Source organism: Eretmochelys imbricata, chromosome 1, assembly GCF_965152235.1.
Source record: "Eretmochelys imbricata isolate rEreImb1 chromosome 1, rEreImb1.hap1, whole genome shotgun sequence".
Taxonomy (NCBI): Eukaryota; Metazoa; Chordata; order Testudines; family Cheloniidae; genus Eretmochelys; species Eretmochelys imbricata.
Genome location: NC_135572.1, coordinates 314,386,160 through 314,412,339, shown reverse-complemented (window position 1 = coordinate 314,412,339; position 26,180 = coordinate 314,386,160). Strand labels below are relative to the sequence as shown.

The 26,180-nt window shown below is 42.5% G+C and overlaps 1 protein-coding gene across 1 annotated transcript in view; it reads left to right on the top strand.

Moving 5' to 3' along the window:
- The first annotated feature begins 931 nt into the window (after positions 1-931).
- Positions 932-26,180, top strand: part of ANKRD26 (ankyrin repeat domain 26) — a 195,138-nt gene continuing 169,889 nt past the window's right edge. Inside the window, exons 1-5 of the mRNA XM_077834346.1 lie at positions 932-1,448; positions 6,276-6,390; positions 6,630-6,803; positions 19,830-19,936; positions 21,513-21,650. Of these exons, the coding sequence (XP_077690472.1) occupies positions 1,237-1,448; positions 6,276-6,390; positions 6,630-6,803; positions 19,830-19,936; positions 21,513-21,650 (746 nt within the window). The 5' untranslated portion in view covers positions 932-1,236. The remainder of the gene's footprint in view (positions 1,449-6,275; positions 6,391-6,629; positions 6,804-19,829; positions 19,937-21,512; positions 21,651-26,180) is intronic.

Below are 26,180 nucleotides of genomic sequence, written 5' to 3'. Positions count from 1 at the left end.
CTGGCACTCTAATTATTTACTGTTAAAGCAATGGAAGAGGTAAGTGATTTTTTTGCTATTATAGTGGCATCTAGGAGGCCAAAGCAAAATTAGGTTATACTGTGTATTTGTACAGAAGAGACAATCCTTGCCCCAAAGAGTTTACAATATAAATATACAAGAGACAAAAGGTGGGTGGGGCATTATTATCCTCATTTTACAGGTGGGGAATTGAGGCACAGAGATTAAGTGACTTGCCCAAGGCCAGAAAAGAAGGCTGTGGGAGGGCTGGAAATTGAACTTAAGTCTCTGGCATCGCTGTACAGTGCTTGAACTAAAAGAACATACTAAGCAAAGCAGGCAAGTAGACAGCTAAATGTATGTAAATGGGGTCTTACATGGTTTTAACGGGTAGTGTACATAGGGAGAACTAATTTGAAATTACAGTAGATGCAGATAGCCTTTAACAAAGTAACCCCATACAGAAAATGTCTGGGGCCACTGTGAATAGGTCGATAATCATGTGTGATCAAGTAGCTGTAGTCGGGGTGAATGGTAAAGTAGGTTGTACAATGGCAAAAAACACGGAGATAAAACCTAACAGAAAGCATTAGGCCAGCTCCATATAAATCACCTGACCGTGTGCAGGAGAACGGCGGAGGGATACCGGGGTATCCAAGGTCTATCGGCGGAAGGGGAAGAGGACATGAGGCGCTGCCGACCGAGGAGGACAGAAGTGACAGCGACAGGACGTGCTGCTGGCGGCCGGCCTTGGCTCGCCTCAGGCCCTGGGGCTCGCCTCAGGCCGCGGGGCGGAGGTCGGGGCGGACCGCAATGAGCACAAGTAGGCAGGGCCGAGCAGCAAAGAGTCTTTCGCGTTTGCGCGTCGAGCCACCCCCACCAGCAACCGCGTGTCCTGCGCATGCGCGTTCGGGATTGGGACGCCGTTGCCGTGGCTGCTGCCGCCGCTGAATGAACCCCAGCCCCTAGGGGTCCCCCGCCCCACCGTGAGGGGGCGCGGCCCTTCAGCCCCCGCCGTTCTCAGCCGGACGCTCCCCGCAGTGAGCGCCCGGGCCCGGAGCCGCCTGAGCGCGCAGCTAATCCGGGCTTGGCCGCGGCGGCGGGCGGAAAGTTCCTGACCCTGCGGGGCCCGGACGCCCCTGAGGCCGGGGCCTGTGATGGGCGGGCGGAATCCCCGCGGTCCTGCCCCCTGCCGCCGCCGCGACCCCTGAGCTGGGGGAGCCGGCCCGCCGGAGGATGAAGAAGATCTTCAGCTTCGGGAAGAAGAAGAAGGGGCAGTCGCCGTCTAGCCGCGCCTCGCTGCCCGGTGTCCCCGGCGGCGGCGGCGGCTACGAGCTGCGGGAGAAGGAGCTGGGCAAATTGCACCGAGCGGCCGCCGGCGGGGACCTGGGCAGGCTCCAGCAGCTGCTGAAGAAAAACGACATCAACCAGCTGGATAAAGAGAACAGGTAACGGGGGCGGGCGGGCGGGGCGCAGCGCTGTGGCCCTCCCCATCCCAGCCACGGCCGGGCAGCGCGACTCGGAGCAGCCCCTTCACCTCCCTGTTGCCGGGGATCGCCACGTGGGGCCAGAGACCCTCCTTCCCTAGCTCCCGAGAAGCAGCACTTACATAGGCACCAAGTGTTACTGTTGTTTTATTGTAAACCCAACCGTCAGCGGCTCCAGACCAGGGGGTCTCCACCCGCGGGCAGCTTGTGGCCCAATCAGCATACAGCGGTGGCCCACGTGACATCCTAAAGGATGCCGCAGGTAGTATATACAGTGTGTGGATGTGGCCCACATAACCGATAGAGAGCTGCATATGGGGTCCGCAGTGGTAAATAGGTTGAGAAACGCTGTGTCCTAGTGATGCTGTAGCCTTCCTGTGCAGTATGGGCATGGGTCAGTTGCAATTTAAATTACTGTAAATGGTGGATTCTCTCTCTCTCTCTCTGTAACTTTTGAAGTCTTTAAACTTTTGAGTTAAGGACTTCAGTAACTCAGCCAGAGGTGAGGGGGTTAATTATAGGAGTTGAGGGGTGAGGTTCTGCGACTGAAAAGGAGATCAGACATTAGATGATCACAGTGGTCCCTTCTGACCTTAAAATTTATGAGTCTTATGGCTAGGGTGACCACATGTCCCACTTTTAAAGTCCCATATTTAAGCTCTCCTGCAAGCGTCCTGACTTTTTCTTAAAAACGGGCAAATTGTCCCGTATTTTCTGTCCACTCCCAGCCCCCATCGTTACTGGCTGAGCCAGCAGCAGGAACCATCTCTACTTGCCAGCCGCCTGCCCACCAGCAGTGTGTGGGGTCCAGTGGCTGATGATGGGGGTGGGTGTGCGAGGCTGGTGGCGGGGCAAAGCTGCAGCGTAAGGCTGACCACTTCCCCTGGTGGTCCATCAGCATAGCTCTCACTGGGTGCCTGCTCTTGGCCAGCAGGGCCCCAACCCCCGTCCTGTTTCCATCCAGCACTGGCTGCGAGCTGCAGTGGCTGGTGCATGAGGGCAGGCGCCAGGCATCAGCTAGTTAAGTGTAGCCCACGCATCTGCTCCTTATGTGCTCCCCCTCTTGCTGTCCTCTCCTTGCTTTGCCCCTTCAGCCCCTCCAACCCTGCTGCTCCTTCATATCTCTCTCCACCACCACCACCCGCGGCTGGTGAGCTTGGCTCACCAGGCTCCTGGCCAGCAGGTTCCTTCCCCCACTGCCTCTGTCTGGGCTGGCACCCCAGGAAAGCCCAAGACCCTCCGGCCCGGGGCGCTGGCCAGGAAGAGCCAAGCACAGCACTAGCGTAGGGAAGCCTCTCCGCCCCTCAGCTAAGCGCTATGCCCCCTCTCCGCCCCCCGCCACTCCAGATATTTCCAGTGTGTTTGCACTCCGACCTTGCAAGCTCCACAGCAGACCTCCGAGCAGGGTTTTAGCATCCTCTTCACACACACCCCCACCCAGGGTCCTGCCTCCAGGGAACACAGGGATGCTCTGTCCCCTGGGCACCCTCCCCTGCTGAGCCACCTCTCTGGCCGGGTTTGCTGAAGCCCGTGCAGTCAGGTTCCCTGGGCCCTAGTGCACAATGCATACTCGGGGCTTAACCCTTTCCTGCCCACGCCATAGTGAGGGGATAGGAGGTGGTTGTGTTGTGTTGGTGGCCAACAGAAGCCTGGAAGTGTTAGCTGTCGACACTGTGCAGTCAGGAAGGGACAAGCTGCTTCCAGACACAAGGATGGGGAGGAAGAGATGAGCTCTGCAAAGACAGGGGCCGGGTAATCCCTTCCCAGTCCCCTGCTGCTGAAAGCAGCTCCTGTCCCATCTGTCCCTCACAGTGCTGGAAGGCTGCTACTGGCCACATTCTGATGTGAACCCTGGCAAAAATCTGGGCAGGGGGGTGGTATGTGACCCTGCATGCTGCCCCCATGTGTTGCCTCGAGAAGAGACGGTGCCAGGTACCAGGAGAGGCGGGTCTGTCCGGGGGCCCAACCAAGCCAAGCATGGAGGGCGGAGAGCGCCGGGCAGGGAGGGTTGGGTCAGGTCAGTCGGTCACCACCCCGTGTGAGAGAGGTGTATGGGAGTGTGTGTATGTCACCTCTCCCTGTGTGAACCCTAAAGCCTTAAAGATAAGAAGGTAAATAAAAATAATCTAACCACTCAGTATTTCTTTGTAAAACAGGCTTAGTCAACTTGATGCTAATTTGAAGTTAGTTCTGATTGATTACCATTGAGCTTACTTGAATATGAATAATTTTACCAGGTGTTCTGTATTCAGCATAGGGAAATATGGTCACCCTACTTATGGCAAAGCTATTTTCCCCCTTGAAACAGAAGTTGGGGAGCCAGAATGGCTCTGTAATATACCTTAAATGTTACCAAATGTAGACACACTTTTAGATGGTTTCATGCTTTTGAAAACTGCCAGTTGCTTGCAGAGCTGTAACAAAGCATTTTAGCTCCTGTGGTGAGCAAGCATATTTGTGCCCCCTAGATGCGACCTGTGGGGGGCATGTAGGGTCACATTCTCTCCCCCCCCCCCCCGATTTCTGCCTTCCGTTTAGCACAGAGGTTTTCAAACTGTGGGGTACACTTCCATGGAGGGATGCACCCCATAGTTCGAAAACTGTTGCCTCCCTGCCAGGAGCCAGGGTGTAATGTCAAAAACCACTACTGACAGATTTTGCTACAAGAAGCAGTTACTGACACCTCCGAATGGTCTTTTCCTGCCTTGTCATAATTTGCTACCTCTCACCTTTGAAATTCTCTTTGCTACCTCTCATCTTTGAAATTTGAGCCAGGGTTAGCAAATTCTGACAGATGGGGTCACCTGTCACAGTTCGCTACTTCTCAACTTATCCATCCTCTGGTCCAGGAGTAGCAAATTGTAACAGAGCATCAACTATGCATCACAATTTGCTAACCTGGGCTCCGGCCAATGCAGCTGGGCCCAATCTTGCAAGTGGCTGGGAGCTGATGCTACTGGGCCCAATCCTGCACGCCACCCCATTTTTGTACCCTTGCTGGCTCTGCACCATGGGTGGCTGCTCTGCTCACCCTGCCATAGCTACAGCCATGGTTGCTTGGTGCAAATTATTTTAAGACTGTTCTTTACCTTTTGCATCCATTCAAACTCCTGTCCTGACTCTCCATTGGATGCTTATTCTCTCCTCTGTCTTGGAAGAAGTTTGAATGGAAGGAAAATTGTAAGGCCACCTGTGATGCTAACATCTCCAGTAATCAGGAAGGTAGCTTTCTTATAGTACCCTGGCAAGCGCAATTAATGGAGCCATGAGGCACATTGTCTGCCTTTAGTTTTTGGAGTAGAAGTACCATTGATAATCCATTGAACTAGGTATATTAAGACTTAAAAGATGCAGAAAGTTGAAGTGATTGGCTTGTTTAGTACTAAAAGAAAATAATCTACAATGTTTCAAATGCAAAAGATTCAAGGCGCATATGTGCAGTGTAGACAAAAGGAGAATTACAGGCTGAAATAAATTAAATATATTTTATTTATTGACACACTGCAATGTTGACTGGGTTTTCTGTTTGGTGAAATTGTGGTAAGGTAATGAAAATAACTATACCCTCTAAGGATGGTAATTAGCCAATTGTGGTTTATGTTTTGGAACAAGTGATCAACTGATATTGGAATTTTTGGATTCACACAACAATTCATATGAGAGGTAATGCTTTTGAATGATATTTCTTGCAATCAGGAACAGAAGAGAAGTTTAAATTATGCAGCCACTAACTTTCAAGCAGGAAGTACAAATTGCAAAAATGATTTTGTTCTCCCATCCTGAGAAAATCTATGCTCAATATTTCAAGCATCACGTGAGGCCTTCAGCCATGCTATTCTCATTAGAATCAATGAGAGTTGAGGCCAGGGATAAAATGTTTTACAGTATTCTGAATGTAGGGGGGTTTATGTAATATTTTGGTAGATTTTTATAAACGAATACATTAAGTTACACATCCTTGAATATTCATACTACATATTTAGTTTTGGCCTTCTTTTCAAGAAAAATGTTTTATTTTGTTACATGGGTCAACTATTATGAAAATTACTTTGCCAGTTAGGCCCTGATCCTGCAAGAAGTTCTGCCTTAGAGAGGACTCTTCTTATAGCAGGATTCAATGTTAGGACTATTAGAGTTGAGATTGGCACAAAGACAGGACACTTTTTTTGTGTTTTTTGCTTTGTTTTTTAGTGATTAAAAATTAAAGGTGATAATTTCCTTATCTTATTCTGCCAATCAGAAGTTTTATAAACCCACTCCAGTGAGCATAGGCTTACATTTGCTGCAGTAGCTAGAAAATGTAATATATATTTTATCTTTACAAAATTCAGAACTGTCTTGACATTTTGGTACAAAAGCCGATATCCTAACACTTTGGACAGTTTCAGCATTTTAATTATAAAGAAAAAATGCAGGTTTAGTTGTTATAGACTAAGATTCCAATCCTGCAATCTGTTCTGCATTGGCAGAACTCTGCTTTGCACTGGGGTCCCATTGAAGCACCCTATTTGGGCACAGGAGTCCACCTGTATGGTCCAGTTGCAGGATCAGCGTCTAATAAGTGTATTCTTTCAAGGATATTTTAAATAGTTAATATTAGTTTCAGATTCTTAGTATTGTAATGTTTTAAAGTACAGAAATGTTTTCCATTGGTAATATGGTTTCATTTAAAGCTTATTTTTACAAAATCTAAAATTTGGGCCAAATTTAAATTGACATTATTCCTGTAACATAAACATCAAACTTTTATTTGGTTGTTGTTAATCTGATGTATCATCTTATTTTTAGGACACCTTTGCATCTTGCCTGTGCTAATGGACATTCAGATGTTGTTACTTACTTAGTGGACAACAAGTGCAAACTAAATCTGTGTGACAATGATAACAGATCCCCGTTGATGAAGGTATGCACAGTATTTAATGCAGTTATGTAAGATGTACTAATATTATTTTTCCACTTAACTACAAATTCTGTATTATGGAATGTATAAAGTTACGTTACTGTCAGTGGGTATGTAATATAGTATATAAACAAAATGTTAATGCAGTTTTTTATTTATTAATTTCATTAAGTTGTGGCAATTCTAATAAGATGGAATTTAACTTGCAGAATTTATTCTCTCTTTTTCTGTTATATTCACAGGCAGTACAATGCCAGCAGGAAAAATGTGCAACTATGCTGCTAGAGCATGGTGCAGACCCTAATCTTGTGGATGTTAACAGCAGCACTGCCCTTCACCTGGCTGCCCAGACTGCTAATATATCTCTAGCAGTACTATTGCTTGAGTACAATGCTCATATTGAAGCACAGAATAAGGTAACTGCTTATTTTTAGAAAAAGAGAACAAGAAAAATTGTAGATTTCAACTTCTAATTTAATGTGTGTTTTCTAAAAAAGAACAACGCTCATTTTTGTCTTAAAACAGTATTTTTAAATTTCCTTTTAAAACCTGTTTTAATCAGAATCTTGGTATATAAATCATCATCGGTAAAGCAGCACTTTTGGGGTGGGGGTGGCTAGCCAAATGTTACCCCCAGGCCTCCTGCGGAGCCAGAACTTTGGGGACATGGCCTCAGCAGTCTCTGTGATCCCTCCCAGGAGTACTGTGTGGCCTGGAGCCCCACACATAATTTTCCTGAGGCCGTTGAAGAGGCTGAAGTTGGTTCCTTATTCCTGGTTACATTTTCCAAGTTTCTTATTTGTGCTACCAGCTGCTTATGTGGCTCCCAGTTCTTTATTCCAAGGCCAAAATTACTTAGAAATATATCAATATAAGATTAAATTTTTAGAAATGTCATCAAATTAATGAGATTCTGATAAATTAAATTCCTATTTACTTGTTTATTAATTAATCAAGGAGCTAGGATTTGAGTGGCTGTACATGATGAAATAAGTTTCAGGTCACCCCAAGTGATACATCTCTCTGACTGTCAGACAGTTCTGAAGGATTTGGGACATGCCACTTGCTGACCTGAAACTTTGTTCGTGTGCAATTTGCTGCTAAATTCATGCTTCCACCCCGCTTCCATATTGTACAGAGGACTTGAATAAGGAACTGGGTTTTGACAGACAGTATCTGACAAAATGCGTTTTGCTCACCCCAAGTGAAGCATCCCTGTGATTGTCAGACTGTTTTTGAAGGATCTGTGACATGCCACTCCCTGACCTGAAGCTCTTATTCTTTTTTGCAATATGCTACTTAATATCCCATCCGTATCCCACTTCCATATTGTAAATGGTGCTTGAATAAGGAGCTGGATTTTAACTGGCTGTATGAGATAAAATAAGTCTCTGGTCACCCCAAATGACTTGTCTATAAGGGTTATACACTTCTGAAGTAATAGGGGCTGTCTATGGCAAAATAATGTCTTGGGTCATCAAAATGACATGTTCCAGAGATTGTTACTTTGTTAGGAAGAGATAAGGATATGTCACTTTTAGAGGTGAACCTTTATTTCTGGTCTGACAAGTATATTATCCCAATTTTTATTTTGTGTTTTCTTTCTTAGTTAACATGTAATATGCGTGTGGAAAAACAACAAAAAGCAATATTCAATCAATTTGTTGCAAATCCAACTGTAATGTTTTCACAGAAATTATATGATAGTTACAAGTGAAAATGCTGGTAGGAACTTAGGTTTATTGTGAGATAAATTAAAAATAGGAAAAATGGCTAAATTTATTTAATTTTTTTTTAATTTTAGAGGGTTTTTTTGATCTTTACACAACAAAACTAATATGAAAACCCTTCATGGGCACAGTTGGCTCCCAAATAATCGTGTTTATTAACTATATGCCTAGATTAATGCATACTACTGTCTTGAGTGGTTTCTAAAATATAGAAAACAGTGAACACCACTAGAATGCTCACAAACTACTTCAAGGAATACTACTTTATTGCTGAATACTACAATTAGTTGAACCAGCTAGTATCTTTAGTGTTGCTGTAAGACTCAGGCAGCAGCCATGTGACTTGGTACACTTCACTAGAATTTGGAGAATTCTACCTGTGGCTCGAATATCTCCACCCCTTCCCTTTTAATTCTAAAATTCTGTCATAGAAATGCCAGCCCTGAGGTTGAGCAAGTTTGTGGGAACATACAAAATTATTCTCAGTGTTGTATGTTATCGCAACGATCTGTGATAACACCTTTCTTTAATGAACTTTACTGTTTACACAAATAATATTGATGACTTCTGTTGAATTAATCAATATTTGAAACTTTTCAGAGTAACAGCCATGTTAGTCTGTATTCACAAAAAGAAAAGGAGTACTTGTGGCACCTTAGAGACTACCCAATTTATTTGAGCATAAGCTTTCGTGAGCTACAGTTCATGCTCAAATAAATTGGTTAGTCTCTAAGATGCCACAAGTACTCCTTTTCTTTTTGCGAATATTTGAAACATTATTTTAAATATTAATGCTATATGCAAGTTACCTTGTATAGTTCTACAGAGAGGGCAGATGAAGGTTTTTCTTCTGGACTAGGGGCATTTCATTTTTGTCTAAATAATCAGCGATTGGTATTTGAAAAGATGTAGATCACTACTTTGAGATATATCCTCCAAAATGCATCGTGTTTTCTTTCAGCTTACTTGCTATCATACTCAGAAATCTCTGAAGAAAGTAGGCAAGGGTTAAATTTTTAAATCTTTCTTGTGATCAGACTTACCTGCAAGTGTAATTAGTAAGATGCATGTTTCACCATTAATGAAATGACATACTCAATTAATGTAATCAATTGCACTTGTTCGCTTTAATTCTGAAATTGTGAAATAAGTAAATAATTTGCTATATATTGTAATACAATATTTTAATTGAACAATTGTTGCTGCTGTTAGTGCTGATCAGTGGTGGCACCTGTACTTAAGCATTCCTAAGGATTTGTGTGATAAGACACTGATTTACACAGATGGGAAGTTTCTGCATGAATTTCTGCATAATTTGGTGCTCTCTGCTCTCCATAAGGAAGGTCTTATGGTCTGTAATCCTGACACAGCCAACTACTACACCAAACATCCACATGGAGTGGGAAACTCTGAAAAAAGATGTGTGTGCAGAAGGTTTAGTAACAGGGTTTGATAGATAGACATTTTTAGGTCAGAGGGGACCATTAGATCATCCAATCTGATCTCTTGTATATCTCCATAAAATTTTATTCAGTTGCTTTTGTATTCAGCACTGTACCAATTTGTGTTTGACTAAAATATATGTTCTAGAATGACATCCACTCTTGATTTGCAGATATCAAGAGATGGAGAATTCATTACTTCTGTTGATAGTTTGTTCCAATGGTTGATCATCCTGTCTATTAAAAATTTGTGCCTAATTTCTAATTTGAATTTGTCTAGCTTTAGCTTCTAGCCATTATTTCTTATTCTGCCTTTGTCTTTAGTACCCAGTTTTTTGTACACATGAAGGTCCTTACATATCATAATTAATTCATGTCTCAGTCTTGTTTTTGATAAGCTAAACAGATGTAGCTCTTTGACTCTCACTGTAAGGCATTTTCTCCAGCCCTTGAATCGTTTTTGAGGCTCTCTTCCGTGCCCTGTCCAGTATTTCCCCATTCTTTTTAAAATGGGGACACAACTGAATGCAATATTCTAGTATCAGTCTCCCCAATGCCATAAACTGCAGTAAAAATCACCCCCCTACTCCTTACTCAGTACTTCCATTTGTACATACGAGGATGACATTAGCCCATTTTTCCACAGAGTTGCATTGGGAGCTCATGTTCGGTTGTTTGTCTACATCATTAATGACTTGGAAAATGAAGTGTAGAATACGTTTATAACATTTGTGGATGACACCACCCTGGGAGGGATTGCAAACTTTTGGTGACAGAGTTAGAATTCAAGATGACCTTGACAAACTGGAAAATTGGTCTGAAATCAACAAGATGAAATTCAGTGAAGACAAATCAAAAGTACTACATTTAGGAAGTGTCATGGAGTCACCAGGTCAATGCTCTGGAACTACTCCATATGAAGCCAGTCAGGACTGTGGGGAGCATGCCTCCTCTCTCTGAGCATACTGTCTCCAGGGCAAGAAGTGTACACAGCTTCGACCTTCCTGGGTCTGACCTCGGAGCATTCAGCATCCCCTTCCACACCGTGCGCTTCCCACAGTGAGTCCATCCGAGTGGAGTTCCTGGGGAAGCCAGAGGGCCCTGCACCCCAACTCTGCAGTCAGATGTGACTCTCAGCCAGCCGGTAAAACAGAAGGTTTATTAGTCGACAGGAACACAATGTAGGCCAGAACTTTTTAGCACAGAAATAAGTGACTTTCAGCCAAGTCCATCTTGAGGGACAGGGAGTCCAGAGCCAGGGGTCTGGACCTCCCCCTGCACCCCACACCAGCCGAGACTGATTCACTTCCAGTTGCCTGGCTCCTACCCTTCCCATTGCTCCTCCTCCAGCCTTTGTCTCGCTCCCTGGGCCAAGAGTCACCTGGTCGCATCCCCCTCCTGGGTCACAGGTTACGAAGGGGCAGCTATGCACCACCTAGACATTGGTGCAATATACAGGGAAACTGAGGTGCACACAGCATTCATGCAAAACAGTAAGACTCACGTAGGCTCACATACAACATAACAAGGGAAACTTCCCACTTCATCACAGGAAGGAAAGATCAAATGGGGAATAACTGGGTAGGTGACAGTACTACAGAAAAGGATGTGCAGGTTAGAGCAGATCACAAATTGAATATGAGCCAATAGTATCATGCAATGGCGAAAAAGGCAAACGTAATTCTGGGGTTCATTAACAGGCGTGTTGTAGGTCAGATATGGGAGGTAATTGTTCAGCTCTACTGGGCACTGGTGAGGCCTCTACTCAGCACTGGAGTTGTGTGGCCAGTTCTGGGCACCACACTTTTTAAAAAAGATGTGTAGAAATTGAAGAGAGTCCAGAGGAGAGGTACAAAAATGATAAAAGGTTTAAAAAACCTAATCTCTGAGATAAGGTTTAAAAACACTAGGTTTGTTTAGACCTTGAGAAAAGAAGACTGGGGAGGGACCTGAAAAGTCTTCAAATATGTTAAGGACTGTAATAAAGAGTATGGTGATCAATTGTTCTCCATGTCCACTTATGGTAGGACAAGATATAATGTGTTTAATCTATGGCAGGGGAGATTCAGGTAAGATATTAAGGAAAACTTTCTAAATATAAGGATAGCTAAGCACTAGAATATGTTATCAAGGGAGGTTGTGGAATCCCTGTCATTGGAAGTTTGTAAGAGTGAGTTAGGCCTGATCTGCTGTAGGCGGTTATTTTGGAATTAGCTGAGTTAATTCGAAATAAAACTGATTCCGTCCACACGACCAATCCGTTTTTTTTCTATTTAAAGGGCTCTTTAATCTGATTTATGTACTCCACCTCGGCAAGTGGAGTAGCGCTAAAATCGAGATCGCAGTTCCAGGTTACAGGTACTGTGGACGCAATTCAACGTTATTGGCCTTCAGGAGCTATCCCAGAATACTCCGTTGTGACCGCTCTCGACAACACTCTCAACTCTGATGCACTAGCCAGGTAGGCAGAAAAGCCCCGAGAACTTTTGAATTTCATTTTCTGTTTGGTCACCATCAGCACAGGTGACCATCAGCACAGTCCACCATCAAAGGCGACCATGCAGAGTCCACTATCACAAGAGACCACGCAGTCCCAGATTCGCAGACGAGCTCCAGCATCGTCTGAATGGGAGGTACTGGATGTCATCGCATGTTGGGGAGACGAATCTGTTATGGCAGAACTGCATTCCAAAAAAAGAAATGCAAATACGTACGCCAAAGTCTCCAGGGCCATGACAGAAAGAGGCTACTCCAGGGACACAGAGCAATGTCGTACAAAAATCAAGGAGCTCAGGCAAGCGTACCAAAAAACCAGGAAGGCGAATGGGCGCTCTGGGTCACAGCCCCATACATGCCGCTTCTACTGTGAGTTGCATGCAATTACGGGGAGTGACGCCACCACTACCCCACCACGAAGCTGGCATTTCCGAAATTTTGATTTGGTTTCTGGACTTGTCCTTCCCTCCTCCTCCACGCTCCTAACCCAATCCCCCCCCCCCCCCCCCCGCTACCTTCTGATTTCTCTCAGTGTGTTTTTAAACAATTGTGACTTTATTTCCTTTATATATATATAGGGGGCGGGTAACTTCAAGAGAAACAAACGCAACTGTCACACCGTACCCTGGCCAGTCATGAAACTGTCTTTCAAAGCTTCTCTGATGCACAGCGCTCCCTGCTGCGCTCTTCTAATGGCCCTGTTGTCTGGCTGTGTGAAACTGGTCGCCAGGCGAGTTGCCTCAACCTCCCACCCTGCAATAAACGTCTTCCCCCTTACTCTTACAGATATTGTTGAGCACACAACAAGCAGCAATTACAGTTGGAATATTGGTTGTGCTGAGATCTAACTGAATCAGTAAACTGAACCAGTGTGCTTTCAAACATCCAAAAGCACATTCTACCACCATTCTACACTTGCTCAGCCTTTTGTTGAACTGCTCCTTACTACTGTCCAGGGTACCTGTGTACGGCTTCATGAGCCATGGCATTAAGGGGTACGCTGGGTCTCCGAGGATAACTATAGGCATTTCAACATCCCCAAAAGTAATTTTCTGGTCTGGGAAGTAAGTCCCTTCCTGCAGCTGTTCAAACAGATCAGAGTTTCTGAAGATGTGAGCGTCCGGCACCTTTCCCAGCCATCCCACGTTGATGTCGGTGAAATGTTCCTTGTGATCCACCAGTGCTTGCAGCACCATTAAAAAGTACCCTTTGCGGTTTACATACTGGCCGCCCTGCTGTTCCGGGGCCAAGATAGGGATATGTGTTCCGTCTGTCGCACCGCCGCAGTTAGGGAACCCCATTGCATTAAAGCCATCCACAATGGTCTGCACATTTCCCAAAGTCACTACCCTTGATAGCAGCTGGTCAATGATTGCGTTGGCTACTTGCAGCACAGCAGCTCCCACAGTAGATTTGCCCACTCTAAACTGATTCCCGAATGACAGGTTGCTGTCGGGCGTTGCAAGCTTCCACAGGGCTATGGCCACTTGCTTCTCAGCTGTGAGGGCTGCTGTCATTTTGGTGTCTTTGCGCTTCAGGGCAGGGGACAGCAAGTCACAAAGTTCCATGGAAGTGACCCTACGCATATGAAAGTTTCGCAGCCACTGTGAATCATCCCATACCTGCAACACTATGCAGTCCCACCAGTCTGTGCTTGTTTCCCGGGCCCAAAATCAGCATTCCACGGCATGAACCTGGCCCAATGCCGCCATGATCTCCCAGTCACCACGTGCCAAGCTTCTAGGAACGTCTGCGTCCATGTCCTCATCAGTATAGTAATAGTGCTGTCATTACTTCCTCGCCTGGTTTTGCAGGTACTGCACATACTGCTGGATAATGCGCGAGGTATTTAAAATGGTCAAAACTACAGCGGAGATCTGAGCGGGCTCCATGCTTGCCACACTATGGCACCTGCATGGGTAATCCTGGAAAAAGGGCGTGAAATGTAGGAGAGCAGAGTGGCAGCGGAAGAGGTGCTGTTTGGTTCATGATAGCTGAAAAAAGGCGGGAAATGGTTGTCTCCTGTAGCTTTCACGGAGGCAGGAGCTCCGTGAGGTGAGCACGGAGGCGGGAACGTGGAGAAGCTCGGTAACGCAGCAAGAGTGGGAGAGCAGAGTTGGGGGCGGAAGCTGTGCTGCTCAGTTCACGATGGCCTAGCAGAGTTGGCAGCGGAAGCGGTCAATGAGGAAGAGAAAGAGTAGATACTTATAGAGGTTACATAGAAAGACGAGAGGAAATGCGAGGTGGATTCATAGTACCAGGAGCATGCAGACCCTACTGCACCGTCTGCTGAAAGCAGTATGGCGTCTGCATGCCAAAAAGGCACGAAACAATTGTCTGCCATGACTTTCATGGGGAGAGGAACGACTGATGACACACACCCAGAAACACCCGTGAGAATGTTTTATTCCCCATTATGCACTGGGAGCTTAACACAGAATTCCAATGGGCGGCGGGGACTGCAGGAACTGTGGGATAGCTACCCACAGTGCACCGCTTCGACATTCAATGCTAGCCTCGTTACTGTGGACTCACTGCACTGAATTCATGCGCTTTAGTGGGGATACGCAAGACTGAATGTATAAAATCGCTTCCAAAAATTCAAATAGAATAATTTTGAAATAATTTTGTACTGTAGATGTACCCTTAGAAAAGCACGTCAGGGATGGTTTAGATATACTTGGTCCTGGGCCGGGGACTGGACTAGATGATCTCTTAAGATCCCTTCAGGCTGTACATTTCTCTGATTCTGTGACCACTAAATCCTTTTCAGAATCATTGCTTTCCGGGATTCAGTCCCCCATTCGGTAAGTTGTCTGAATTCTTTGTTTTTAGATGTATTAAAATGTATTTTGTTTGAATCCAGATTGCTTTGTAGGACTGCTTTGTCCTCATCACTATTTACCTCTCTGTCAATCTTTGTCATCCAAAAATTTTATCAACAATGTCTTTATATTTACTTACTGTTGGTGAAAATGTTGAGTAGCATTGGGTGTAGTCTGCATCCTTGCAGAACCCCACTAAAAATACCCATATTAATTGATGACTCTCCACTGACAAATACGGTTTGAGACCTGTCAATTAACCATTTCTTAATCCATTTAATGTATGCTTAATTGGTATGTTATAGCTCTAATTCTTTAATCAGAATGTTGTGTGGAAATAAGTCGAAGTATATTATATTCTCTTCGATAGAGGTCCTTATACTGCACTCATCACCAGCATCTTCTAGTAGTGCATTAAGCAATGTGACTACACGTCTGTCATATGCTGTTTGGTCTCTCATCCTCCCCAGGGATAGCAGCAGAGTGTCTTGTTTTGGCAGTTTTTTAAGTTTTGTTTTTTATTAAACATACCTGTTGCTATGTGTTTATGTTAGAGAAGGCAAGATCAAAGAAATGAGCCTTGCAATTTGAGCAGAAAGTGGTGAGGTTTGTGATGGTTCTTAGTTCCTGGGGGAATTCATTCGACAGTGTGGGACTAGCCCCACCGAGAGTTCTGTCTACTACACAGACAAGCTCTACCCTTATTGTAGAGAGTTCCATTGTGCTTGAGGATCAGAGTTATTGACCAATGTCTTTGTTTTGGAATGATGGAAATGTTTTAGATATCCTGGGTCTAGGCCACTGAGCTCCCTGAAAATAAGGTTGACACCTTAAACTTGATTTGAAATTCTATGGGAAGCCAGCGTAAAGAGTGGAAGAGAGCTGTGATGTCTTCATGATAGCCTTTGTTGCCGAGGAGGTGCACTCCAGCATTCTGTACTAGATGGAATTTTCAAAATGCTGAAGTCTTCGTGCCCCAGTATATCATGTTGCTATAGTCCAGCTGAGGAGTGACAAAGGTATGGATAACTGAGGCCAAAACATTGTCTGCTAGGATGGGATGGAGTCTCCTAGCCATGTGGAGAGCTCAGAAAGCATTACTCAAAGCTGCTGCTATGTGAGAGCTTAGCATCAGCGAGGAATCCAGGAGTATTCCTAAACTATGACTCTAAAAGACGAACTGTGGATGTGCATCTTCAGCCAAAGGAGACTGAACTGTGGCTGCAAACCCTTTGTCTTGATCAGTCACATTTATAATGTCATCGTAGAATGAAATTTGACAAGACTTATTTTCCATAAAGCATGTTGATTGGAATTAATTATATTCCTGTTCTTTAATTCCTTAGCAACTGAATCCCATATAAGCATTTCCATTTTTATTTTATTTTTTTTTTTTGGTATTGATGTCCTGGGATTGATGTCAGGCTTACTGGCTTATAGTTACCCAGGTCATACCGCTTGCACTGTCTGAATATTGGCACAGCATTAGTACTCTTCCAGTCTTCTGGAATTTCCCTGGGACATAGATCTCCTGAGTCAACTCTTTCAGGACTCTTGGGTGCAAGTTGTTAGTGCCTGCTGATGGACTGGAAAGCAATTTTATCAGCCTCATGTGATACAAATACATCATCCTGCTTCTTTTCAAATATAGAACAGAAATATTTATTGAACACTTTCTGCCTCATTATTAACAATTTTACCATCTCCATCTAGTAGTATGCCTTTTGCTCCTGGAGGAATTCTGCACCAAATAATTAAAAATTCTGTGCACAATGTTTTAAAATTCTGCATATTTTTCATCAATTATTTTGGCAATTTATTTAAACTACAATACAATGGATGGAGAATGGGAGTGGGGAGCACTTGAGGAAGTCACCAACCCCCCTCTGTGTATTAGTAATGTAGCTAATATTCACCCTTCATGTTATTAGTCAACAAATATATGCAGCCATATGCTCAGTGTTAAATCATAGGCAACTGAAGAGAAAGTGAGGGCTGGGGACTCAAACTCACAATTTATACTGGCTACTGACCACCACCAAAAAGGTCAGTAGCAAACAGTTCATCAGTTTTTCAGTCCAAAAATTTATACTAGTTCTAATCACAAAAGCACCATAAGCATTTATAAGGCCATACTGTCCTTTACAATAACGCTCCTTTATACCACTCTGGCAATGTGAAGGAGCCTTAAAATTTTTATACCTGTTTTATATTCCTTGGGGGAATTCACTAAGAACAATGGGAACAATTCACTGAGCAGACAGGCTGCTACATTCTGCTCTGCCTGAAGGAACAGAGACTGCCCCATACCTGCCTCTTTAGAAACACCTCAAAGCCCTGCCTCTCCGCACCAAGAGTGCTGCAAAGCAAGCAAGAGGGACAGAGTGTCTCTCTCTTTCTAGCATGCATGACTTCCCAGCTCTCCTGCCCCCCAGCACCAGGGAACAGGGTAAAGTAACAACACCATGCTAGGAAAGCTTTGCTGGTACACTATATTGGCAAAGGGCTGCTAGTGTGGACACACATTATACCAGCAAAGTTGTGCTTCTTTTCCGTCCTCGAGCAAAATAAGCTGTACTGGCAAAAGCACAGTTCTGCTGGTATAACTGTGTCTACACTTGAAGCTTTTGCCTGCAAAGTTACTTCAGTCTGGGATCACAGCACTAACTGATGTAGCTGTGCTGCTGAAAGTTTGCAGTATACACGTGGCCTAACAACTGAGACCTCTGCTTTTGTGGTCCTTCCACAGAGCCATATCCTTGGGGGCACATGGCCCCAGCAGGCCCCCTTCCCTTTTAGCAGCTAAAAGGTGCTGTCTTTACAACCTCAGGAACTTTGATGATATCAGCAGTTCCAGACTGTAATCTGCTTTATGAGGTTGGGAGACTGACTGTCTGGTGAGGGTGATGTTACAGTGGAGAGGGGAGGAATAGTGGAGAGGGTGTAATTTATGGACTGTCGTCAGTAGCCCTTTTTGCCATTCTGAATTGCAGAGTTATCAAAGTATGTGCTGCATATTAATCAAAGGACCTTTTCCTCTGCTGGTATGTTATAGCTGCCAGGACCCATCCCTAGCCCTGAACAGTAGTAGAGGGGATGGGAGAGCTCTTAAGCCTCAGTGCCGAAGGCATTCCAGAGGAAATAGGGCTTTATGTACATTGTCTAAAGGAGTTGTGGGGATAGTTTGTTAGTTCCTTTTCATGAAAGGAAACAAGTATGTTTGGTATAGAGGCAGTTGCAGATCATTTTTCCATGTTCTAGCTAGACCAACAAATAGTATAAACATAATAAGCAAGTCCAGGTCACTTTTATGGGGATAGAAGTGGGAAATGTTAAGTGAGCGCCAGGTGTTATGATTTGGTAGAAAAAAATTTAAATGATCATTTGCTTTTAAATAAAATCCAAAAACAAAAAAAGTTAAATTACATGAAACTATCAAACTGGGGCCTTGTTAATTTTTATACTGCTATACAGTAATAGTTATTCCCTCCCCCCCCAACCCCCCCTTGTTCATTACTGGCTGTATCTTGTTTTATCCTAGGTTGTAATTTTCAGAAGCATGGACTATGTCTACCATTGTGTTTATAAAACATCCAGTGTTGGGGCATTTGGGTACTATCATAATATAATAAAGGTGTTTTTAATATTTTTAGAGTTTTTATTAATATCCAGTGAAAAGAAACAAGATGAATATATACATCTTTCAGATGGTTCATGTTTAGAGTTCATTGGACTAACTGTCTGCTCTAATTTAAACTGTTGTAAATCTGGAGTAAATCCATTGAAATTGATGGAGTTATAGCTCTGTAATAGCAGTGTAAATAAGGAAACAAGCTGACTACTCTTCTGAATAAAAGAGGGCACCTATTAAATCTTGAAATTGCAAAATAAGAACTGAATCTTTCCTCAGTTTCTCTGTCTGTGGTGTCATTGAGGAAAATACAAGCTTCAGCAAGATACTGTAAACTGAATTTGGCATAAAAAATAAAATAAAATGTCTGAGCATGAGGTTATATGCAGCAACTTGCAAACCAATGATTCTATCATATCGTACTTGGTCAAAGTTAGCGATAGGTGATTGGAGCTGGGACAGGGATGCTTGTCTCAAGAATCAAGTTATGTAAAGATTAGTGTCTTGCTATTCTGATGTCAGTACATTCTAAAGTAGTATAGAAATTTAGGATTTGTAGCTTCTGTGTTGTGTAAAGTTCCTCAGAATTCAACATTTTAAAATAGACTTTTTTCACTACTGTGAATAAGATTTTAGCTATCAAATGTGTTACGTTACTACTGTGCAGTGGTGTATGTGAAATTTTAATTTTTGGTCTCTGTCAAGCTTTAAGTGGAAAGTATACATATCATAAAACCTGCCACTATTATTTTGTTGGCAGTCTCACCACATATATGAATTAGATCAGCCTGGAAAGTGAACCTGCCTACTAGCTTTACCCTACTATCAAGGATGAGGAACTTCAGTGGATCAGTATGGGAATCTTGTGCCACTCTGGCCTGTGCTATGTGTGTTGTATAGATAAATATTGTTTTATTTCAGTGTACAGTGTTGTGTTAGCAGATTTTATGATTGCAACATTCTATTTTTTAAAAAAATCCTTCAGTTATTAGTAGTGGTGTTTTAGCTGTGTTGATCCCAGGATATTAGAGACAAGGTGGGGAGATAATATCTTCTATTGGCTCAACTTCTGTTGGTGAAAGAGACAGGCTTTTGAGCTACACAGATCTCTTCTGAAGGTTGTCTGTTTCACCAACCAAAGAGCTCTTTGTAGCTCAAAAGCTTGTTTCTTTCACAAAGAAAAGATTTTACCTCACCCACATTGTCTCTTTTTAGTTATTAATCATATTAAATCTAACTTTTATTTTAAATAGAAAGTAGGAGTGTGTGCATGTGCATAATATATCTACGGGAAAAATAATTTATCTTTATTCCATAGGAGGGGTATACACCGCTTACTATTGCTATAACTGAAAATCACCAAGAGATGGTAGAGTTTCTTCTTAGAAAAGGAGCTGATGTACATGCTAGAGACAAGTCTAAAAGGTAAAGTATAGGTCAAACTATTATTGACTGATCTACGAAATAAGCAGTAGCCCCAAATGGTGGATGCTACAAAAGTAATACAGAGGCAGGTCCTCTGGTGTGGCTGATCTTCACAAAGTACAGATCAAAGAAAGATGTGTGTAAAAAGGTACGTTAAAGCCTGCAATCTGCATGAGGGAAGTGCTGTGTTGTAAGAAAACCTATGCCATCTAAGCAAAATCTGGACTATTCTTGCTAGATGTCTACTTTTGAGAATAACCATGGTCATGAATAACCATTACAAATACATTTTAAAATGTTTAATCCTCCAATTTTGTATGAATTAGCCCAGCAAGGTTTATTTTTAGCAGAAGGTGATTGCATGAATAAGGAATTCAGATTATACCAAATTCTGATCAGGGGATTAATTGACACTTATCTTAGATGCTTCCTTTTTCAAGCAAGTGGAAGAAACCCCAATTCTGGATGGTTAGGAGTTATTTTACTGCATAGTAAGGCCTAGGAGAGCAGGATTTCATTCTTGCAGCAACTTCCGTTCTTTAACAGCTTTCTGTTGTGTGCCCTTGATACATGTCGTGGTATCCTAATGAAGACTTAGTAGAAGGAAAGATCCTAGCACGTACAGCTCACAGGTGATCATCTTCCCAATATGGATTTAATTTGCTAGTGCAAAATCATGTATATTTTGCTGCTGGCAGGTCTCCCTAACATCAGACTTGTGATTGACTATATCTCACTTCAAGTGCAAAAGAGAGTAAATCCTCTCTGAGAAATTATATTTCTGTGGGTTGGCTGCCTTTTTATTTGTGCCTGTGCAGTAATAAATACAGAAAGAGTCTGCAGTTTGCAGAATACATGCCATGTAAGAAGTGTATGTCTATGTGATTAAAAAGAAGTGCGTCTTGGTTCCTTGTCAGAAAGTAGTCTACTTGGAAGCCATATTGAGTATGAGTGAAGAAAGATTTTTCCTTGGTGAAATTTCAGTTCCTATATCTGTTTCACTGCACATTCAAAAATGCTTTGGCTATAACACGTCCCCTTAATATTCTTACAATCTGCTTGATTACGGGTATGGGAGAGCGCTATAAATGTTGTTAATTAAACAGCTAAGTATGCAAACTCCTTTCATAGTGACTTCTGGAAACTGAACTACCGTTCTTATCTTGGGTTCATCATCTAATAAGTCCTCTTCCACTGACTTCTGCAGCCATTCTTTTTCTATAAAGAGACTTTTAGGAAAGAATTCCCACTGGTAATACCAGACTGGTGGGAGGCCTACTAGTGAGTTGAATTAGTGTTAGTACAGGTGAGAATTTTTTGAAAAATTCCCTAATTCAAACATACCTTCTGTATTGTTAGTGTTATACTAACTTGTTAGAAGACTGAGTGCAGTAGTTTATTTTCTCTTCTGTTTACACTTGAGTCTGAATTTTTTGGGTGTCTTGTTTGGATTTTGTTTAACTTGCGCTAGGAAGAAAGAGATTAGTTATGTTTTGAGAACAATTAGGGATTAAAAAAATGAAGATGAAAGATCATATGAATTGATATATTAAATGTCATCTTGTGGTTGTTTTAGAACACCTCTCATGATTGCTGCCTCTGGAGGAGAGCTTAGTTTAATAAAAGTTCTCCTTCAGTATGGTGCTGACGTTTCCCATAAAGATATAAATGGATGGACATCTGAGGACTATGCTCTTATTGGTGGATACTCTGGGTAAGTGTTTACACCTCTTTCAAAACTGTAAAGTCAGAACTACAGATTTGATAATGGAGTCCTTGGTAGCAACTCCATAGTCCAACGATGTATTGAAATTTTAATTTCAAGTTTGAAAAAGAATTCCTCTATTTCACACCTTAGAGATTGAGTTTAGTCTTCAAATTTGGCATGATAACTTGTCAAAAGACAGTTGAAAGTTCCATGTTGATCGAACATACGGTATTGATATGTATCTATTTAAAATTTTTCAGAGGTTCCCCCACAAAATTTTTTTTGTTAAATTGGCATTTAAGTTGCTAGACTGCATATTGTGCAATACAAAACCTAAAAAGCAAGGAAATGAGCAGTTAAATCATTCAGCATTATATCTGGATTTCATCTGTCAGTTCTCCTTCTCAACCTCAACAACTTACATAATTAACCTGTAGAACTCATTGCTACAGTAGATCATTGAGGCCAAGAGCTTAGTAAGATTAAAAAAGATTAGACGTGAATGAGAACACACATAGATTAGAAAAGATAAATATTTGAAAAGATTGTATTGTTACGTTTCAGGACATAAGCCAACCAGTAGCTGATGAGTATTAGGAAGAAAATTTCCTTAAGAATGGCAATTCCATGGTTGTCTGCAAGAACTGGCCACTGTCCGAGACAGGGAACTGAAACACTGGTCTGATCTAGTATGGAAATTCCTATTTTCCTAGAAAAGAATAAATATGTCCATAAAGTTTTAATCATCTACCCCTATCAGAGGCTCTTGCAGGCTTCCTAAGATCCCTGGGGTATCTGGCTGCTCCAGGTAGAATTTACTGCCGGTACTGACATCAGTTCCCAGTGTTTTGTAGGGTTTCTTGCCATTTCAGAGTTAGGAATTCCTCAGGGCATTGAGAAGATAATACGTAAGGTTTTTTTTAAATGAAGTAAAAAGATTCGTTGATGTTTTAACAGGTTTACAAATCCCTGCTGTGTAGATATCAGAGACTAAATTATTACTACATTTTAAGCCTCCTGATCATACATCTGTTAAAAAATGTCAACAAAATGGGGTTAAATCTCATTTCAGATGAACAGAAGGACTAATCAGGGATTTCTGTTTTTTCCTTTACTTTTGTACTGGCTATCGATCCTTTTGCACAGAGAATAAGGATAAATAAATCTATCCTAAGAATTAAACTTGCAGGAACACATCAGAAAATAGCTTCGTATGCAGATGATGTAATATTATTTTATTTATCTAAACCAAATAGTTCCCTAAAATTAGTTTCTAAAGAAATCCATGACTTTGCAAAAGCATCTGGATTTAAAGTAAATTATGCCAAATCTGAAATGCTAGCTAAAAATTTGCCAAATTCTGAAAAGTCATTCCTTTAGAAAACATTTTGATACGCATGAGCAACAAGTTATATAAGATACCTGGAAATTTAGATCTCAAACAGCCTAGAAGAGCTCCAAGATTTAAATGTCAAACCACTACTTTAGCAAATGAAAAAGATCTGGAGTGCTGGTGAGAGCATGCAATTTCTTTTTTTGGGAAGAAAAACCCATTCAAAACGAACATTTTGCCAAGGATAGTGGAATCTGGTCAATTAAAAAACAAAAAATTATAACTAATTTATATTAGGGCTGTCAAGCGATAAAAAAGTTAAGCGCACGATTAAACAATAATAAAATACCATTTATTTAAATATTTTTGGATGTTTTCTACATTTTCAGATTAATAGATTCATAGATATTAAGGTCAGAAAGGACCATTGTGATCATCTAGTCTGACCTCCTGCACAATGCAGGGCACCAAATCTCACCCACCCACTCCTGCAATAAACCTCTCACCTATGTCTGAGCTATTGAAGTCCTCAAATCATGGTTTAAAGACTTCAAGGTGCAGAGAATCCTCCAGCAAGTGACCCGTGCCCCTTGCTATAGAGGAAGACGAAAAACCCCGAGGCCCTCTTCCAATCTGCCCTGGAGGAAAATTCCTTCCCGATCCCAAATATGGCGATCAGCTGAACCCTGAGCATGTGGGCAAGATTCACCAGCCAGATACCCAGGAAAAAATTCTCTGTAGTAACTCAGATCCCATCCCATCTAACATCCCATCACAGACCATTGGGCCTATTTACCATGAATAGTTAAAGATCAATTAATTGGCAAAATCATGTTATCCCATCATACCATCTTCTCCATAAACTTAACGAGTTTAATCTTGAAGCCAGATAGGTCTTTTGCCCCCACTGCTTCCCTTGGAAGGCTGTTCCAGAACTTCACTCCTCTGATGGTTAGAAACCTTCGTCTAATTTCAAGTCTAAACTTCCCAATGGCCAGTTTATATCCATTTGTTCTTGTGTCCACATTGGTACTGAGCTTAAATAATTCCTCTCCCTCTCCGGTATTTATCCCTCTGATATATTTATAGAGAGCAATCATATCTCCCCTCAGCCTTCTTTTGGTTAGGCTAAACAAGCCAAGCGCCTTAAGTCTCCTTTCATAAGACAGGTTTTCCATTCCTCGGATCATCCTAGTAGCCCTTCTCTGTACCTGTTCCAGTTTGAATTCATCCTTCTTAAACATGGGAGACCAGAACTGCACACAGTATTCCAGATGATGTCTCACCAGTGCCTTGTATAATGGTACTAACACCTCCTTATCTCTACTGGAAATTCCTCGCCTGGTGCATCCCAAGACCACATTAGCTTTTTTCATGGCCATATCACATTGGCAGCTCATCGTCATCCTGTGGTCAATTATAACGCAGAATACAAAGTGTAAAGTGCTCACTTTATATTTTTTATTACAAATATTTGCACTGTAAACCAAAACAAATAGTATTTTTCAGTTCACCTAATACAAGTACTGAGTGCAATCTCTTTATAATAAAACTTGAACTTACAAATGTAGAATTATGTACCAAAAAAAACCCTGCATTAAAAAATAAAACAATGTAAAACTTCAGAGCCAACAATGCTGTGACGTTGCACTCCATATTCTTATCAAAATATGCTTATGTTATGAATATGATATAACTGAGATGTACTTTATGCTAGATGGGTCTTGTAAGGTATCATTGGAAAGGTTATAATTTAGTGAATGTGTTTATCCAATTTGTATCCCTGTATCATTTCTGTATATGAAGTTAGGAATATTGACTATGTATCTGTATATCAACTATGCTACTTTGGGTGACACCCACTGCTAACACTTCAGGTATAGCAATGGAAAAGCCAGACAGGGCTGATGGCCCGTCAGCGTGGACAGTGGACTGTGAAAAGGCTTGGTCTTCCTGTGGACGCTCCGTACTGCCACTGACTCATGGACGCTGTGACACTACAGAGTCAGGTGACCTGGTCACCTGATACTAAACTCCATCTTGGACTGCTGAACGTTTCCACTGGGAGGTGGAGAAATCAAAGGATTCCTGCCTTATGGAAATCCTATATAAGGTGGGGGAGGAAAACAATCAAGGTCTTCAGTTCATTTCTCCTCTGCCTCCCTGCCCAAAGAGATACTTGAAAATGGCTGGAAACAAAAGGACTGGAATGAGGGGGGTGTGTGTGTGTGTGTGTGTGTGTGTGTGTGTGTGTGTGTGTATGTATAGAACTGCTTGACCCAGGCTGGAAAGATACATGGCCTGTGAAGGAATCTACCTAAGACAATATCTAGGGTGAGGAATTAGTATTTGTAACCAGTTTCTTTAATGCATCAAGCTTAGTTTGTGTGCTTTGTTTTATTTGCTTGGTAATCTGCTTTGTTCTGTTTGCTATCGCTTTACCACTTAAAATTCACCGATTGTAGTTAATAAACTTATTTCTTGTTTATAATATAACCCAGTTTATGTAATTTCTAACGGGGTGGGGGGAAGCAGTTGTGCATATCTCCCTCCACATTGAGGGAGAGGGCGAATTTCGTAAAACCTTTGGGTTTGTACCCCATTAAGGGAGTGGGCACCAGAGTGCTGGGGCAAGTCCCTAAGGCTGAATCTTTCTAGAGCAGATCTCTGTCTCTCTGTGCAGCTGGGTGTGGCCCTCCCTGTGTGCTTGGCTGGAAGAGGTTTGTGAGCCTAGCCCAGCAAGACCAGATAAAGGGGACCCAGGCTGGCAGAATAGGCTGACTCAGTGGCATCCCAACACATCTGGTGGCATGCGGGGGGGAAGGGGGGGCAAACTGTCACAAAGTCCACTCAGTCCTATTTCTTGTTCAGCCAATCGCTCAGACAAACAAGTTTGTTTACATTTGCAGGAGATAATGCTGCCTGCTTCTTGTTCACAGTGTCACCTGAAACTGAGAACAGGTGTTCTCATGGCCCTGTTGTAGCTGGTGTCACAAGATGTTTACATGCCAGATGGGCTAAAGATTCATATGTACCTTCATGCTTTAATCACAATTCCAGAGGACATGGGTCCATGCTGATGACAGGTTCTGCTCGATAACAATCAAAAGCAGTGCAGACTGATGCATGTTCATTTTCATCATCTGAGTCAGATGCCACCAGCAGCAGGTTGATTTTCTTTTTTAGTGGTTCGGGTTCTATAG